The sequence below is a fragment of the Labrus mixtus genome, chromosome 18 (genome assembly GCF_963584025.1).
Source record: "Labrus mixtus chromosome 18, fLabMix1.1, whole genome shotgun sequence".
Classification (NCBI taxonomy): Eukaryota; Metazoa; Chordata; class Actinopteri; order Labriformes; family Labridae; genus Labrus; species Labrus mixtus.
Genome location: NC_083629.1, coordinates 23,392,279 through 23,408,114, shown reverse-complemented (window position 1 = coordinate 23,408,114; position 15,836 = coordinate 23,392,279). Strand labels below are relative to the sequence as shown.

The 15,836-nt window shown below is 40.7% G+C and overlaps 1 protein-coding gene and 1 long non-coding RNA gene across 8 annotated transcripts in view; both read right to left on the bottom strand.

Annotated features, from left to right (window-relative positions):
- larp1b (La ribonucleoprotein 1B) overlaps positions 1–13,776 on the bottom strand; it is a 31,874-nt gene extending 18,098 nt beyond the window's left edge. For 2 of the 7 annotated variants that reach the window (XM_061063664.1, XM_061063665.1), the window contains exons 1-8: positions 12,996–13,776; positions 9,913–9,974; positions 6,894–6,950; positions 5,715–5,946; positions 3,493–3,672; positions 2,760–2,885; positions 2,454–2,622; positions 281–425 (exon numbers count right to left, since the gene is read on the bottom strand). In XM_061063664.1, coding sequence (XP_060919647.1) covers positions 281–425; positions 2,454–2,622; positions 2,760–2,885; positions 3,493–3,672; positions 5,715–5,946; positions 6,894–6,950; positions 9,913–9,974; positions 12,996–13,347 — 1,323 coding nt within the window. In that variant the 5' untranslated portion in view covers positions 13,348–13,776. The remainder of the gene's footprint in view (positions 1–280; positions 426–2,453; positions 2,623–2,759; positions 2,886–3,492; positions 3,673–5,714; positions 5,947–6,893; positions 6,951–9,912; positions 9,975–12,995) is intronic. The other 5 variants (XM_061063663.1, XM_061063666.1, XM_061063668.1 and 2 more) reach the window with 5 other exon arrangements.
- LOC132992945 (uncharacterized) overlaps positions 1–15,836 on the bottom strand; it is a 75,936-nt gene that overhangs the window by 32,117 nt on the left and 27,983 nt on the right. The window lies entirely within an intron of this gene.

Here is a 15,836-nt window from a genome sequence, read left to right as displayed (position 1 = left end):
CCCTGCAGTTCCCAACCCAAGTCCCTACAGACTGAGATACTGCGGCCCCAAATAGATAAAATCTAGCAAACTCTGTTTCCAAAACCAATAAAAGCAATAAACCATATTTTTTTTCTTACAAACCGTCTTCTCAGCATATTATTTTTCTTAATAGGATTGGAAGTTGGAAGCAGATACTCCGCTAAAGCTGCCAGTTATCCTCAGATCTTCTGAAAATCTGAGTGAGGAGCCTCGTATCAGCTGCATCTCTGATCTAATCTGAGGTTTTGATTTTTTTTACCTCGACGATGAGGGCGATGTCGGTGGTCAGAGCCTGCACTCTGTGGAAGCTGGCAATCAGGGAGATGGGGAGGAAGCCCTGCGTGTCCATTTTTCTCCTCAGGAAGAAGTCTCGCTCCAGGTTGTGGAGGCTGAAGTAGTACTCACTGGAGGAGGAACAAAGTGATCGATCAGTGCATCAACATCTTATAATGTTTTCATTTACGCCGGCTGCTGGTGTGCACACTCTCTGTTCCTTATTGTGTTTCAACATGGACCTGGAGAAAGTGTGTCATTTTAAAAGAGCCCGACAGATTCATCTGCAAGACCGGACCGATATCGGCTTATTTTATCCCAGATGTGTGCTGATGTACTGTAACTACATTTATTCACCAGTCATAAAGCATAAATAAAAACCTGCTTCCTGAAGTTTATAAAGCTTCTTTACTCTCCTCAATAGATGAAGACTGACTGGGGCACCAAATACCAAATCTGCAGGAGGAAAAGCTCTCCGTCCCCACTTGTCACACCACTTAAAAGTCACCACACCACAAAAAAAAACAACACACACTCATGGACGCACAGCCTACACACACACACGTCTGTACATGGAGCTCAGCCTGCAGGCGGTGTGGAGTCGGCGCTTCATGTGGAGTAACGCCGGCTGAGTGAGCAGCCTGAATAACGCTGAGGGAGACGAGAGAGGAGAAGACAAGAATGCCCCCTCCTCCTCCTCCTCTTCTCTCTCACCCCTCCCCCATGAAACACTTTCTTTTTCTTTCTTTTCTTTTTTTTTTTTTTTACATTTCCTCGCTCAGGCCTGCACATAATAATTCATCCTCTGTCCCCTCCAAGGCACTCAGGCTATATTTAGGAGTCCACCTCACCAATCCACTATTCTGAGTCTGCTGCTGCAATGAGGCCAAAGCTGTCAGCGAGACGCAGAGCGAACGCTGCCCCCTGCAGGACACACACTAAATAAACCCCAGGGGAGCTTCACTGTCCACACTGCACATGCTCTGTTCACTCTTCACACCTGTAATCTGCACAGTTACAACCTTCACCTGTTTGACTTTAAGCTGGTGGTTAAAACATAACTTTGGATTTTTCCCCCCCCCCACCTTGACCTTTTCAGACGCTTTATGTAAGAGTTAGTCAGGTCGAGGTTTCACTTTTGGTCAATTATTATAAAGGTAGTAACTAAAAAGTGGCTTTAAGAGGATTGTGTTTGACGCTATTAAAGTCACTTTTGTTAAATTAATCTTAACAGATCAATTTAGGGGATTTGAGGAGAGAGATTGGAGGCGATTACAGTTTGAAAAACGTTTGTAAAGTTTGTTTTAATGCTCCTGTTTTTGTTTACTTTTAAGCCCTCTGATGACTTTGTTGCTGCAATGAAGTTTATAAAGTCCATCTTATAATATTTGACATCTTCAGCCTGCACATATATTCAAATAACTTTCCTAAGTTCCTAAAATATGTGTAAACTAACCTCACCCGACATGCAAACATCTTCAATGCTCCACTCTCGATTCTGTTTTTCCACCGTGATGTACGAACCGTAAAATCCAAAACATACAGATGTTTTCCAGACTAATCGGTGATACCTGACTTTTTTTTTTAGAGGGATACTAAAGTGTTAAGTTGCCCAGAGGAGACGTTTCTAAAATCCTTTTCTTTTCCTCTTCATGGTCATAAACGAAAATGTACCATGACGTAAATTTGAAAGATTATGGTTCAAACTTCTCAAAATGATGGACAACTATAAATACAGAAATTCTAGTTAATCGCTTAATTTAAAAGTTGATCGTTATAAGTCAAATTTGGAACCGCTTGTTGTGAAAATACATTATTTTGAATTAAGCTAATTTTTCTCAGGTTTTTATTTTGAGTTTTTGTACTGTTGCAAATGGTACTTTATTTCCTGTTTTGATACACAGCCTGCTTTTATTTTGAAATGAAAGAAGGAACTTCCAGTAGATCAAAGGTTACAAAATTAACCAATCTACAGAAAAAGGAACTCGCTGTAGATCAAAAACGACATGAAAAAAAACTACAGTAAAATGTTCTTCTACCGCCAGACGTGTTCTCTTTTCAACATTTATTCTCATCTGTCTTTTATTTTATGTTTTGTCTTGTCCTTTACCCGACTCTGAGTCCACATTAAAGTTTGAATTCAGAAATAAATCACTCACATTTGTCGTTTGATGTACTCCTTCAGAAGCTTTTCATCCACTGTGTACATCTGGACCTTGCTGCCGTCGTCGTAGTAATACACCATGTTGCTGCCGAACTCTGAGGGGCCCTGAACGCCGCCGTCTGACGACTGAGAGTCCCGGAAGCTCTGAGAGTATTCATAACGGCCTGGAAGGAAAAAAACAGTCAACAGAAAACATGAGAAATGTCGACAAACAGCAAGATGATTTTTTTAATGAATTAAGGACAAGTACTATAAAAGTGGATGTTCATTCAGAGGGTGGTATTGAAGTGAAAAACCATACCGCGCCCACGACCTCTCCCGCGCCCACGACCTTTCCCCCGGCCTCGTATTCCTCCTCGAACGCTCCCGCTCTCACTCCGGACGCTGCCGGTATCGTCTCCAAAGTCCCGCGGCTCTCTTCTCCAACCTGTTGGCAAGAGCAGAAAAAATAAAAAAGTACATCATCAAGCTGTCTCATTTAATAAAAGTAAGGAGCATTACTCATCTCTCAGATTATTATTTGGGCCATAAAATGTCAGGAATTGAAAAAAAAAAATGAAAAAAAGGAGGAGGAGGAGGTCACAGATTAAGATTTAAGTCTTTCTGCCTGAAAGTTGTGATTCCTGCTGCGTCTCTGAAGCCCTGAGATTAAGTAGCCTCCCATTTTAAATCCTTCACATTTTGATTAACCACTCCTGCAATGGAGGAAATGTTACCGGGTACAAAAAGTATTTTGAGCTCCTGCTGGCTGAGGCGGAGTGATACATCTTGTGAAAAGTCCCAGAGATGTTCTCCTTTATCGTCACTCATGGACTGCCTCCTGTCCAATCAGAGTGCTTGGTGGTCTGTTGTGTAATATATTAAATAAAGCCTTGCCATGCATTCATTCTGTATTGTGCATTCTCATGTTGGAAAAGAAAAAGCTTGCAGGGAGACGGACTGTAGCAGAGAGCAAACAAGCCGAGGAGTTCAAACAGTGAAGCAAACGCAGCGGGGAAAGAAAGGAGACTAAAAAGTGTGAACAAAGAACTTACTCCTGCTGCTGCTGCTATCATGCGCCCTGTTATTATGGAGTGTGTGATTGGGCGACGTGGGGTCAGGCGAGTCGCTGGTGGGATCTGTGTCCGAGCGCGCCGGCCCCCCGCCGGGCGTCTTGTCACCGTCGTCCCGGGACGCTTCCTCCAGCGGCAGAGAAACCCACTTACGTTTGTTACCTATCGATGATTACAACACCGGAAAACAGAGCGTGAAGAGTTTTGTTCCAAAAAAATAAATAAAACAAAAACGAATTAACTTTAGGTTTTAACAAAGTAGAATGTCGACTGAAATTCAGCAAAATTGTGTCTAAAAATCTTTTCCCTGACTTTCAAAGTGTCGCTGATAATTAAGGACTTAAGAGGTTTTAAACAAAACCTCCATGAGCTGTAACGTGATGGCGCTACACGTGCTACAAAAAAAGAGAGACAGGTAATTCAACACCTTCAAAAAGATAAATATTCAACCCCCAACCTCAGAAACATGTCGTTTCAAGGTGTGGCTCATGAGCCCGACCCGTCGACAATCAATCTCGCTTTTTTTGGGGGGCTGAAAAGAACGAGAACGAGAAACAATCTGGCTGAGTCACGACATGTTTCCGACTTGACGTTGACAGAATGTTCCTTGAAATATGAAACCAAGTGAGCATCGATGATAAATCTCACAGATGCCTCTTGAATCGGTCTGGATCCCTAAATGTCTTGGTCTTGACTCGCTCTGGATCCCTAAATGTCTTGGTCTTGACTCGGTCTGGATCCCTAAATGTCTTGGTCTTGAATCGGTCTGGATCCCTAAATGTCTTGGTCTTGACTCGGTCTGGATCCCTAAATGTCTTGGTCTTGACTCGGTCTGGATCCCTAAATGTCTTGGTCTTGAATCGGTCTGGATCCCTAAATGTCTTGGTCTTGACTCGGTCTGGATCCCTAAATGTCTTGGTCTTGACTCGGTCTGGATCCCTAAATGTCTTGGTCTTGACTCGGTCTGGATCCCTAAATGTCTTGGTCTTGACTCGGTCTGGATCCCTAAATGTCTTGGTCTTGAATCGGTCTGGATCCCTAAATGTCTCGGTCTTGAATCGGTCTCGGTTCACTCTGGTCTCGGTTATTGTGGTCTTGACTCCAACACTAGTTGTCATTATACCTAATTTTAAATATTTATATCGATACCACAGCGGCAAAAATAAGCGCCCTTGCCACCCGAAGCGCCTGATACTGGATAATTTCTTGTTTTTGAATACCAAGAATAGCGAGCAAACTCCTGCACGCCGTCTAAATTACACAAATATGTTGGCAACGTTTCAGTCTGCGTGTTTGTGTCATTTAGACAGTGCTCTCTTTCTTTCGCTCTCGGCAGCTTTTGGATAAAATATGTCTGAAGATCTGAAGTTTGACCGTCAATGTTTACATTTCACTGCATTCACACTGTTCATTATTCAAACAGGTTTTAAATTCACGCTTTTAAATCGTTTTAAATCTTCATTTATTAAAAATTGATTAAACCTAAGTTTTTTTTGTTGGGTCCTTACATTACCTCAGCCAGAGAAATCTGTTATTTTATGGTGGTAAAGGGACGTGTCTTGTCGAGGCGGATGCCGTGGCAGACAAGACATGTGTACCGTTGCCGTGGAAACACCAGATGTTACGTCAGCTGCCGTGCTGTTGCGATAAAAACTACACATTACGATACATTAACTCGTCTGTAAACATATTCTCTTCCTCAGGCCAGTTTCGCCCGGTCGTCATGACTACAGTCAACCTTGCCAGCCATGGCGTCATTTTTTTTTTGTTATTGCTTTGATTGAGATCCTTTTGGCGGCGGAGTTTACACTCTGAGCGTGTAAGGGGAAACTTTAGCCGGCGATCTCGACGGATTAGGAACAAAACTCTTCATTTCATCTCCACTTTAGACTCTCAGAGTTCATCAAGTATTGTGTCTTTTTACTCTCCTCCAGGAGTCTGCGCCTGCTACTTCTCGTTTAAATAAAGGTAAAGATCAGCATGAATCAGGAGAAGAGCATGCACCATCTACACCAAGCAGCAATCAAACACTACGATCATTAACATGCTACCTCTGTCCGATTACATTTCTTAATTTGGTTAAAAGTAGCAAATAACTAGAAAAGTCATTAAGATGAATGTTGTTGTCCCTGGTTTCCATGACGACATGTGTGCATCAATCAAACCATTTAGTGTTTCTTAACATGCTTAAAAGACAAACTCACCCTCTCCTCCCCTCTTCTTCAGCGCGGCGCTCTTGGCGTCCTGTCCCGTCTTGGACTCTCCGTCTTTGGGCAGCTCTCCCAGCGGGTCCGTCTGAGCCTCCTGGTTCTCTTTGCTCTCGCCGCCGTCGTGGCTGCTCTCGGACTTCCTGTCGGGTCGCTCCCTCCTCTTCTCCTTCTCTCTGCGTGAGGAAGGGGGCTTCTTCTCGTTGTTGTTGAGGACATTTTGTTGCTGCTGAAAAAAAACGGAGACACCGGTTTCAGGTCGTACTTGCGGAGGTCGATGACTCATGGCCTTTTTTATTCTCACACATTTCTCTTTGTGAATTTGGTTGCATTTGGCTGTTGCACCTTTTTTTCCTGAGTTTGGGTTGGAATTTGAGTCGGGGGAATAAACTCTCGCTATGAGACAAATTAAATCATGTCTCATGTACGGAGGCTTTAGACCTCCAAGCTGGACGACCCGGTTTAAGTCCGACCTGTCCCTCCTTTAACTGTGTAACTCTAACTAGAGGATTTACACCATCACTGTGTCGAGGTAGTCATATTTCTAGTTTTCTCCGCTTCTTTTTGCGGCGCCATTTACTTTAAATTCAGGTGACACAAATACCGTAACGTATCGAGATTTCTGCACAAAAGATTAAAAAATGTTGATTTACAGAAAGAAAGAGTTGATCAACAGACTCTTTAAAGGTTAAATTAATTCATTTTTTACATATTTTTTATAAATGTATGAAGATTTTCTGCAAATACTTTTGATTTTTTAAGTTTAGCCCTTTTATGACTTTATTTAGAGATATGAAAGTGGAAAAAGCCAAAAATCAGGGCGAGAGAAAGAGGGGAATGACATGCGGGAAAGGAGCCACAGGTCGGATACAAACCTGGGTCCCCCGCTTGGAGGACCAAAGCCTCCGTACATAGGAAGCACGCACTAACCACTAGGCTACCTGCACCCTGCTTCAAATACTCTAAATAATATAAACAATAAATCTGAATTCATTTGTAAATTAAGTTTGAAATTTGGACAGTTGACACACACACACACACACACACACACACACACACACACACACACACACACACACACACACACACACACACACACACACACACACACACACACACACACACACACACACACACACACACACACACACACACACACACACACACACACAGTACCTCTTTGGCCAGTTCCCCAGGTGTGGGCCAGTTTGTGATATCACTGAAGTCACTCGACTGTAAAGTTAAAAAAATGAAGACGTTTACATCAAATATCGTCAATTCAACATTTCACAAACAAAGGATCAATTCATTTGTATGAAACTTTTTATACAAAAATGCAGCAACATTAACATGCTGATCCTCCAAACACCTCAAGGTAAAAAAAAAATGGACTGATGGATGAAGGAAACACGAGGTGATCCCTGTCGCCTGCTCTTTCATGGTTATTTCATCATTAATGTGGGTCAGGTGGATTCTGACTCCTGGTAGAGACCAGCGGGGGAGGAAAAGGAGGTCAGTGCTCCGGCTCTGTGAGGAAACTGCAAACAACGTCGATAAACAGGCCCCGGTGCTTTCCACTAAGGTGAAAGTTGTAAATTTGGACAGCCTGATATGAGCTCAAGGCTACACAGAAAAAAAGGTTAAAGTTACTCTACAAGCTGCAGAGCAGATATTTTAAAGTCTGTGGCGGGCGTGTCACCGTATATAAATGTTTATTTGTGGATTCCTGAGTGAAGGAACAAAAGTTTATTCATCCTTCCAGGTACTCTGGAGTTTAAATAACGTGCATTAACGGCTGTTTTGTCCCTTTATCCTTTAAATGGTCAGAACAAAAATAATTACAAGAAATGTTTTCTTCAGCTGGGGCGGCTGTGGATGTCAACAGTAAGGTCGGGGGTTCGATCCCCAGCTCCTGCAGCTTCATGTCTGCTGTGACCTTGGGCATAACACTCAACCCCAAGTTGCTCCCACTGCTTCGTCAGCGGTGTATGAATGTGATTAGTTACTCCTGATGGTCTCTTCACACAGCAGCCTCTACCATCAGTGTGTGAATGTGTAGGTGTGACCTGCGGTGTAAAAGAGCTTTGAGTAGTCAGAAGACTAGAAACGTTCTATACAAGCTCAAGTCCATTTATCAATTTGTGATGTGCAAAAGAAACTTGTGGCGGCAGATATCTGATCTTCATCCTTATTAATACTTTTTATTATTTGGTGGAAATATGAGACAACAATAAAAAATTTTAATGCCCCACGTAATGCTGGGAAAACAAAAAGAGTTTCTCCTCCAATCAAACTTAATTTTTCATTAATTACAGATTAATTCATTCTAATTACAGATTTTTTTCCTCAACTGTTTAAAGGTTCTTATTTAAATGTCACATATTTTTATCCCTGTACGGGTTATGTACATTTCTTGTTATAAGTCTATTTTTTTAATTGCTCAGTTTAAGTTTGATTCATCTAGGGGTATTCTTTAAATCTTTTTTCAGGTTAATATATATGTGTGGGAGGGGGCGTCAGTTTTGTGGTTAATTTGTAACAAATGTTTCATGTAATGTACGTCTTTATAACCTGCTACTGGATGCTTTGAATTTCCCTCGAGATCAATAAAGTATCTAGCTATCTCTCTCTCTATCTATCTATCTTCAAGCTTCTCGCCATAACCTACATTTTCTGTTTCTTGACGTTACATGTTCATACATTTAATTACCTTCCCTTATTGTCATTTTACCAAGCCGAGCTTGAACGCATCATAATGTCACCTGGTTTAGTTAGCTAACTTCAGTACATCACTATTTTTAACTAACGGGACTTGTGACAAAGTTTGATGTTACGGCGGCTGCTCTGAGGGGAGGACGAGGACGACCGACCTGCAGCGGACAATATTAAGTGTCTGCATGCTTCTCGCAGCAGCCGTCAGCCGGAGTGAGTAGTGCTAATGATTTCACTCACGGGGTCAGTACAGGTGAAGCACCCGAGGTATGAGTTACACGCTGCATTGCCAAATTATGCCAACTAACCGTTTACTTGACATCAGGCTGGTGAGCAGAAAACAAACCGGTCCTCAATTAAACCAGAATCTTCTCTCAGGATTCAGAAATCTCACTCATGTTCAGGGAAACTTTTAAAACAAATGAGCTCCTGTGTGGTTTACATTTAGATCAGCTGGAGTTAAAAACACCCCCGCGGAGCTCTTCAGTAAACAAAGTCTATGTTGACATTCAGAGTTTTAGGCTTTCTGTGGAGCCCCGAGCTATAACAACTTCCTTTCTCATGAAAAAAATCTGCAACAATGTTTTTAAGAGCATTTTAAATTGAGTGATGTATATATTTATCTTTACTGGTAGAAAGCACACTTCTTCTTCTCTGGCTTTGCTGACTCATTGCTGGTTTTGGCACTGCGGCCCTCGTGTACTCGAGCAACACTAAAGTTCAAGAACTCCACAATGTAGCTTTAACAACATAACTTACAAAATGTCAAAATAAACCGGTCGTACCAAAAGCGAGAAACTTACAGTAGATCTTCTGAATCCTTTTCAGGAGTTCATATGTGAATATGTGAATATGCTAATTTGTTTGTTTGTGCTGCTGTAGATATATCAATAAAATATGTATTTAAAAAGGTGCAACTTATAAGAACATAAACTGTTGAATTATTCTGCCACAGAGCCGAAACTCTGACTGGGAGAGTTTATAAGAAATCACTTTTTTTTTGTTCTTTCATAATGTTTGGTACCTTTTCTGTCAGTCATTTTTGACACCAGCAGTGGAAAAACTGGTTGGGAAAAAAAGGCAAACAAAACAGCCCGTCGGCAGCTCAAACCTGCAAACGTTTGACTTGTGGCAGATGTTAATTTCTCATCCTGCATGTCAATACCTGGCAGGAGTTACAGTACACTAACGTGTCACCCATGTGACAACTCTACATTTCAAAGCGCCAACATGTGAGTTTATTAAAAGGTGATCAGAACATCAGCTGTGATGTAAAGGAATAGAAAAAAGTGGCTGATTTTAAGTGTTGGTTTGAGATTCTTTGTCAGGATGTATTGAGGACATGAAAGCGGTTATCTACACAGTTGGACATGTCATGATTGGGACATTTTTAGAGGACTCACTGAGAAACTTTGGAGGGGTTTTTAAAAAGTGAACAAAAACTTAACCTAGACCAAAAAAAAAAAAAAGGAGAGACAGTTACCTTGCTGGATTTTCTCGTTCTGGGCTTGCTGGCACGGACGACTTTCAGGGCGTTTTGTTGATCTGCAGACACATAATCAATAAGTGAAACAGACATCATCGAATGTGAGAGAACAGGCAGAATTTAAAGACCACCATCGAGCAGGTTGCTGTGAAGAAGCTGTTACTCGTGTGTGCTCTGCTCATTGGGAATTTCTGTCAGTACAGGATGAATAAATACCCCCCCTCTCCTCTCTCTCTCTACCCCAGCTGAACTAGTTGAGGGTGTTTTGTGTGCGGCCAGAGGCAGTATGCATGTGTGTCTCTGCAGGCGGCTGCAGGCTGGGAGTGGCCCGCTGCAGCATGTCAGTCCCTATCGCTCGGCAGAGGATGGTCGGATTGATAAGAGACCGAGGCTTCAACTTGAATGGGTGTATGCCCCGATCGAGCCTGCAGACGTCCACCCACAGAGACGTTTGTACAGTAACTCTGTAAAATGATGCCTGCGCGCTGCCCGGGAGTCGAATGCTTCAAATATAGCTCCCCCAGCTCTGACACACATTCACAGCTCCACTCTCAGTTTAGAGTCCGAGCTGCTGCTTCGCCACAGAGCCGACTGAATTAAAAGCGATCACAACGGCGTATCAGTCAGTCTCAATAAATTCTCACATGCAAAACAAGCTGTGCTGACGGTATCAACATTTAAACTGGCAATGAAACACTCGGCTGATTAGTTAGTTAGCTGATAAGACAGATAAAAAGTTAATCAATAAAATTCTGATATCTGAATGCGACTGACTGGACGATAGTTTAATGCTGATCCTCCATAAAGTTAAAGGGCTCTTCATAATTTAAAACAAGAAACACAAAAGGATCCGGGCTTCTAGTCGTCGGGACAAACAAAAACAACAAATACTACACTTCCCACAATGCATTGCTGCAGTCCATTACAGCCACCCTGCCTAATGAACTACAAAGCACCTGAAGCTCATGTTACGAACTTTTATAGATTAAAAAAATAATAGGACAAAGTTTTGAATTCAAAGCAGAATTCCTCTGATGACATCACCAAAGGTAAAATGTTTACTTCCATTTAAAAAACGTTTTTACTTCTCTCTGCACTTTTTTATACTCATCCTTCTTGATGCGTCTCTTCAGGTGCAATCGCCCATTTTAAACCCACATAACGTCATTGCATTCATCAGACATAACTTCCTGTATTTTTTATATCGCAGACAGGAGACATGTTGCAGAGCCAGATTTTATAAAATCATTCAGCCGTAATTTACATCTGATATTGAGATTAAACAATCAATGTTTGCAACTGTAATACAAAGGTCTGAGCGATATGACCTCAAATCAATATCACAATGAATTGAACATTTTACCTCGATAACGATTAATGAACGATTATTGGGTTTTTGTTTTCCGCCTCATAGTTCACTGACGAGGTCTCTACTGTAAATATGATCAACTATTAAATCTATTAAATGTTTTCTAATGAAGGAGTGAATATCTGATTAAATATTTTGTGGTTATTTATTGAATATTTAGAACTGAAATCAAAACAACACATTTAAGTTTTAAACTTAAAACAGTAGAAAATAAATAACTTGAATTCCTTGCAAACAGCTTTCCCTCAGTGTTTACATTTGACTTCTTTTTGTTCGGTGTCGTCTTCCTTAAAGACAAAATGTGTCAAAACAACGGACATCGCTTCCATGTCGCGGATTGGACGTGTCGTCAGGTGACTGCCCTGAAAATAATCTAATAATATAAACATATTTATATTTTTATTTCATTGTACAGTGTTCCCCTTTGTTATTTTTTGTATTATATATTTGCTTTAATACAGTTTATAACTTCTGTACAGTTTATTTTAATTTACTTAGCTGTTACTACAACTTATTTATTTTTATTCATACTTTTCTACTCTTTTTTTTTCTTATAATGCTTTTCTATTTTATATATAATTTTAACTTTTTTGTAGAAGCTGACTCGGAGAAACGCACAAAAAATTCCAATGTACCTGTACTGTCCGATTCTAATCGTAAAAATCGACATTTGCAAGATTACGTCGGTTAGAGATTCTGAATGTCGGTTTTGATTAATTGCCCAGACCTAGTTATAAACTATTTTGAATATCAGCCATGGATTAAACTGATTTATCTTCAGGGGAAAACAAGAAAACACTTGAGAGGATTTTACACTATTTTTAATTTTACACACATTTTTTTTTATGTTTTAATGGATTTAACTGTTTGAATAATATTCTCATTTATAATGTCTCATGAAGCACATTACCTAAATTTCACTAAAGGAGGAAAAAAAAAAGAGCACCAAAGGAGCTAGAATTGTTTTAATTTATTATTATAATCAATTATTATAAATCTCTATTTTGAGGGTTTTTTATCCTGATGATAATTAACTGCTGCATCACTAAAACAAAATGAGATTCACACAAAATCAACAAACTCATTAGTTTGCAACCCTAACCTACTTAAAACCTTCCCACCTGTCCATCCACCTTGTTCACATACTTTCACTAGTGACAGTAGTGAGCAGGCTGGTGGGAGGACCTGCAGGCAGCCAGGCCATTGGACATGCAAAACGTGTCTCTCCAGCAGCAGCAGCTAGCCTGACTGTCTTATTAGCTTACTTTACACACAGACTGCAGCACCAATCCCCCCGATTAACACCCACATCGTGACCCCCCTTTCAGCTTTTATTCACCCACATTACCTCTTGCAACGTGTCGCTGCCACTTAAAGCAGATAAACCCTGAGAAAGAGTTAGCTGGAGGTGGCTAAAGTTAAAGGCGAAAGAAGTAGCAGTTGTCAGCAATCAACACGTGGTGCTCCGGAGCACAGAGGGGGGGATGGGGGCAAATATGCCAGCATCGACACATCTTGCACTGCTCTGACATTCAAGTTTATGCCCCTTCATTAGACTCTTAAAAACCCCCCTAAATGAGGTCTGACAGAGGAGATTAAAGTGGATAACCCTGCAGGGAGGCTGTCAAAATGCTGCAGCAGCAACGTGCTCTGCTGAGCTCTGACTTCACACATGACAATCTGTTTCCACAGGTAGAAAAGAGAATCTCACCTTTCTCGTGGGAGCTTGAGTTCATGCTGTTGATCGGCACCCTGCCCGTCGTCCTCTTCGTCCACGGGTTGACTTTCGGCGGAGGAGCTTCAACAACTTTCCTCTTCACCGTCTCCACAGCCGACTCAGCGTTGCTGCTTTGGTCGTTTTCTTTATCGTTTTCTTTGCATTTCTTGTGCACGTCTGTCGGACTCTTGGCCACGTCGTCCGCCAGCTGCTTTTCCAAACCTTTCTGCGGCTCTTTCGCCTGCTCTTTCTGCAGGTCGGACTTGTTTTGTTGGCTCTTCTTCTCCGCGGAGCTGGCCGCTGTCAAACCCGAGTCGACCTGACTAAGCTCAACCTCTGTGGACATCCTGCTAGTTTCCTAACAGCAAACAGTGTTAAATCCAGTGTGAAGTTTTAGTCCTGGCTCTCTTATCCCAGAGAAAATACGCGAAAAGCTCAGGGGGTGACCACATCCACAACTCGAGGTAAACAACTTTTTTTTTGGGCTGGACCTCGCTAGCCAGCTAGCCAAGTAGCTTCTGAAGCTAACTGTTAGCTAGCTAGCGACCATGCAGAAGTCAGCGAGCTCGAAACACTCGAAAGTGTTGTTGTTTTTATCAACACGTATTTACCTCCGAGTCTGAAGTCTGCCACCATGTGAACTGGACGCGGGTAAATAACTTCGCCTGCGAGTTTCTATAACTTTTCTTTAAAAAAAAAAAAAAAACTACTACAGCGACCTCCTCTCTGTGTCTCTCTGGTTTCAACTCCACGCTACCAGCGAGGAGCTCGCAGCTGCTCCCTGCCTGTAAACAGTGACTCTGCTGCCCCCAGCGGCCGCACGGAGGTACTGCAACACATATTTTAAATTTAGGGCAATGCGGAAAGTGGAAAGGCAAACACATTATATATATCGTTGACATAACCATTTTTTTGTTAAGGTGTTTTTTTTAAACTTGCAACCTACATTATTCTTTCTTATTTTGCTTTTTTTTTCCAAAAGTAAAACACCAATGTGACAAAACGAAAACACATACGTAAGGCATACTATAAAAACAAAAACAAACCAGTAACATCAAAACACCAGTCCAAATTCATATGTCATGGGTATGTAAACCATCCCACTTAAAAAAATAATAACACTATTCTCCCTAAGTCAGCTTCTACAAAAAAAGTTAAAATTATATATAAAATAGAAAAGCATTATAAGAAAAAAAGAGTAGAAAAGTACAAAAAAAGGTAAAAGTAAAAATAAATAAGTTGTAGTAACAGCTAAGTGATTTAAAATAAACTGTACAGAAGTTATACACTGTATTAAAGCAAATATATAATACAAAAAATAACAAAGGGGAACACTGTACAATGAAATGAAAATATAAATATGTTTTCTATAAATAAGCAACAACAAATAAACAAACAAACAAACACACAAGGCAAAACAAAAACCCTACTGCCCATGGTACGACGCCCGGTTCCACAACTGGGACCGATAACTTGAGATTAAGTTCAAGTAGATACAGTATGAAGCAAGGAAGTAAAAAATCATGTTAGATAAACAGTCAAATTAAAAAATGTCTTAGACATAATACATGATTCATTCATACATAAATCATTGTGAAATCATATTTACAAATACAAGAAATACTAGCAATAAAAAAGTAACTGATAGTCGACTGTTTACAAAACATAGCAACGACAATGACATCAAAATAAATAAGTATATATACATGAAAATGTGCACCTTCTTTACACCTTCTTTTACACCATGTTTGTTTTAAGTGCAATAAAATCAAAATACATGTATGCTTTGTAAAATCATAAGTTGAAGTGGCATTTTCCATAGATACAAGACTTTAAAGCAAAATCCAACTTGATTTTTTAAACTTTTAAATTTAAAAAATGTCCATGCTGCTTTCCAGTAGTTTTGAATCCCAGAAAACACGCTGATGATGATTTGCTCTCGCTGCCCCAAACCCTCTCCAGCAGGCTCTCTGACCTGCACGCTTTAGGGCCGGTGATATAAAACAAATGTTTGGAAAAAAAGAAATGTTGAACAAAGTGACTTTTCTGTTGACGTTACAAAGTTACCCTCACTTTCCCATTTCTTCATTTTGGGAACAACATTTTCATTGATAAAGACTGGAAACTGGCATGTATAAATTCAACATCTCCAACCAGGTTAAAGAATTACAAGTCAACATTTTTCACAACATAAATCAGACTAATCTAAAACTCTCCAAACTCTTAGATATAGACAGCAAATGTATTTTCTGCAACTGTACCATTGTGCACATTTTATAACCTTTTGAACTGTCTTCGCATAATTTAAAGTTTAATTATGTTGTAATGACTGATTATTGGTCGATATTCTGTTAAATACAGAGGTGTTTAAATATATATGTAATGTCCGTTTACCTCTTCTAGGCAGCTCACCATCCCTATCGATCTGTTTTTAAAAGATTTATTTTTGAGCTTTTTGCCTTTATTTGATAGGACAGTGGATAGGGAAGGAAATCAGGAGAGAGCGGGGAATGACATGTGGTAAAGGAGCCACAGGTCGGATTTGAACCTGGGCCGCCCTGTTGGAGGACTATGGCCTCTGTTCATGGGGCACGACCTAACCGCTAGACCATCTGCGCCCCTATAAGAGAAATGTGCTAGATAAATTAAGTTCTCATTCAGGTATAACTGTGTCTGTTTTAATCTTCACCTTTTTTTATTTTCTTTGTGTTATGACTGATTTATAAACTAATATTACTAATGTTAGACTCCTCAGGTTTCTTACCTCATCATGTAAGGTGGGGCGGCTGTGGCTCAGTTGGTAGAGTCGGTCGTCTCTTAACAGGGAGGTCGGGG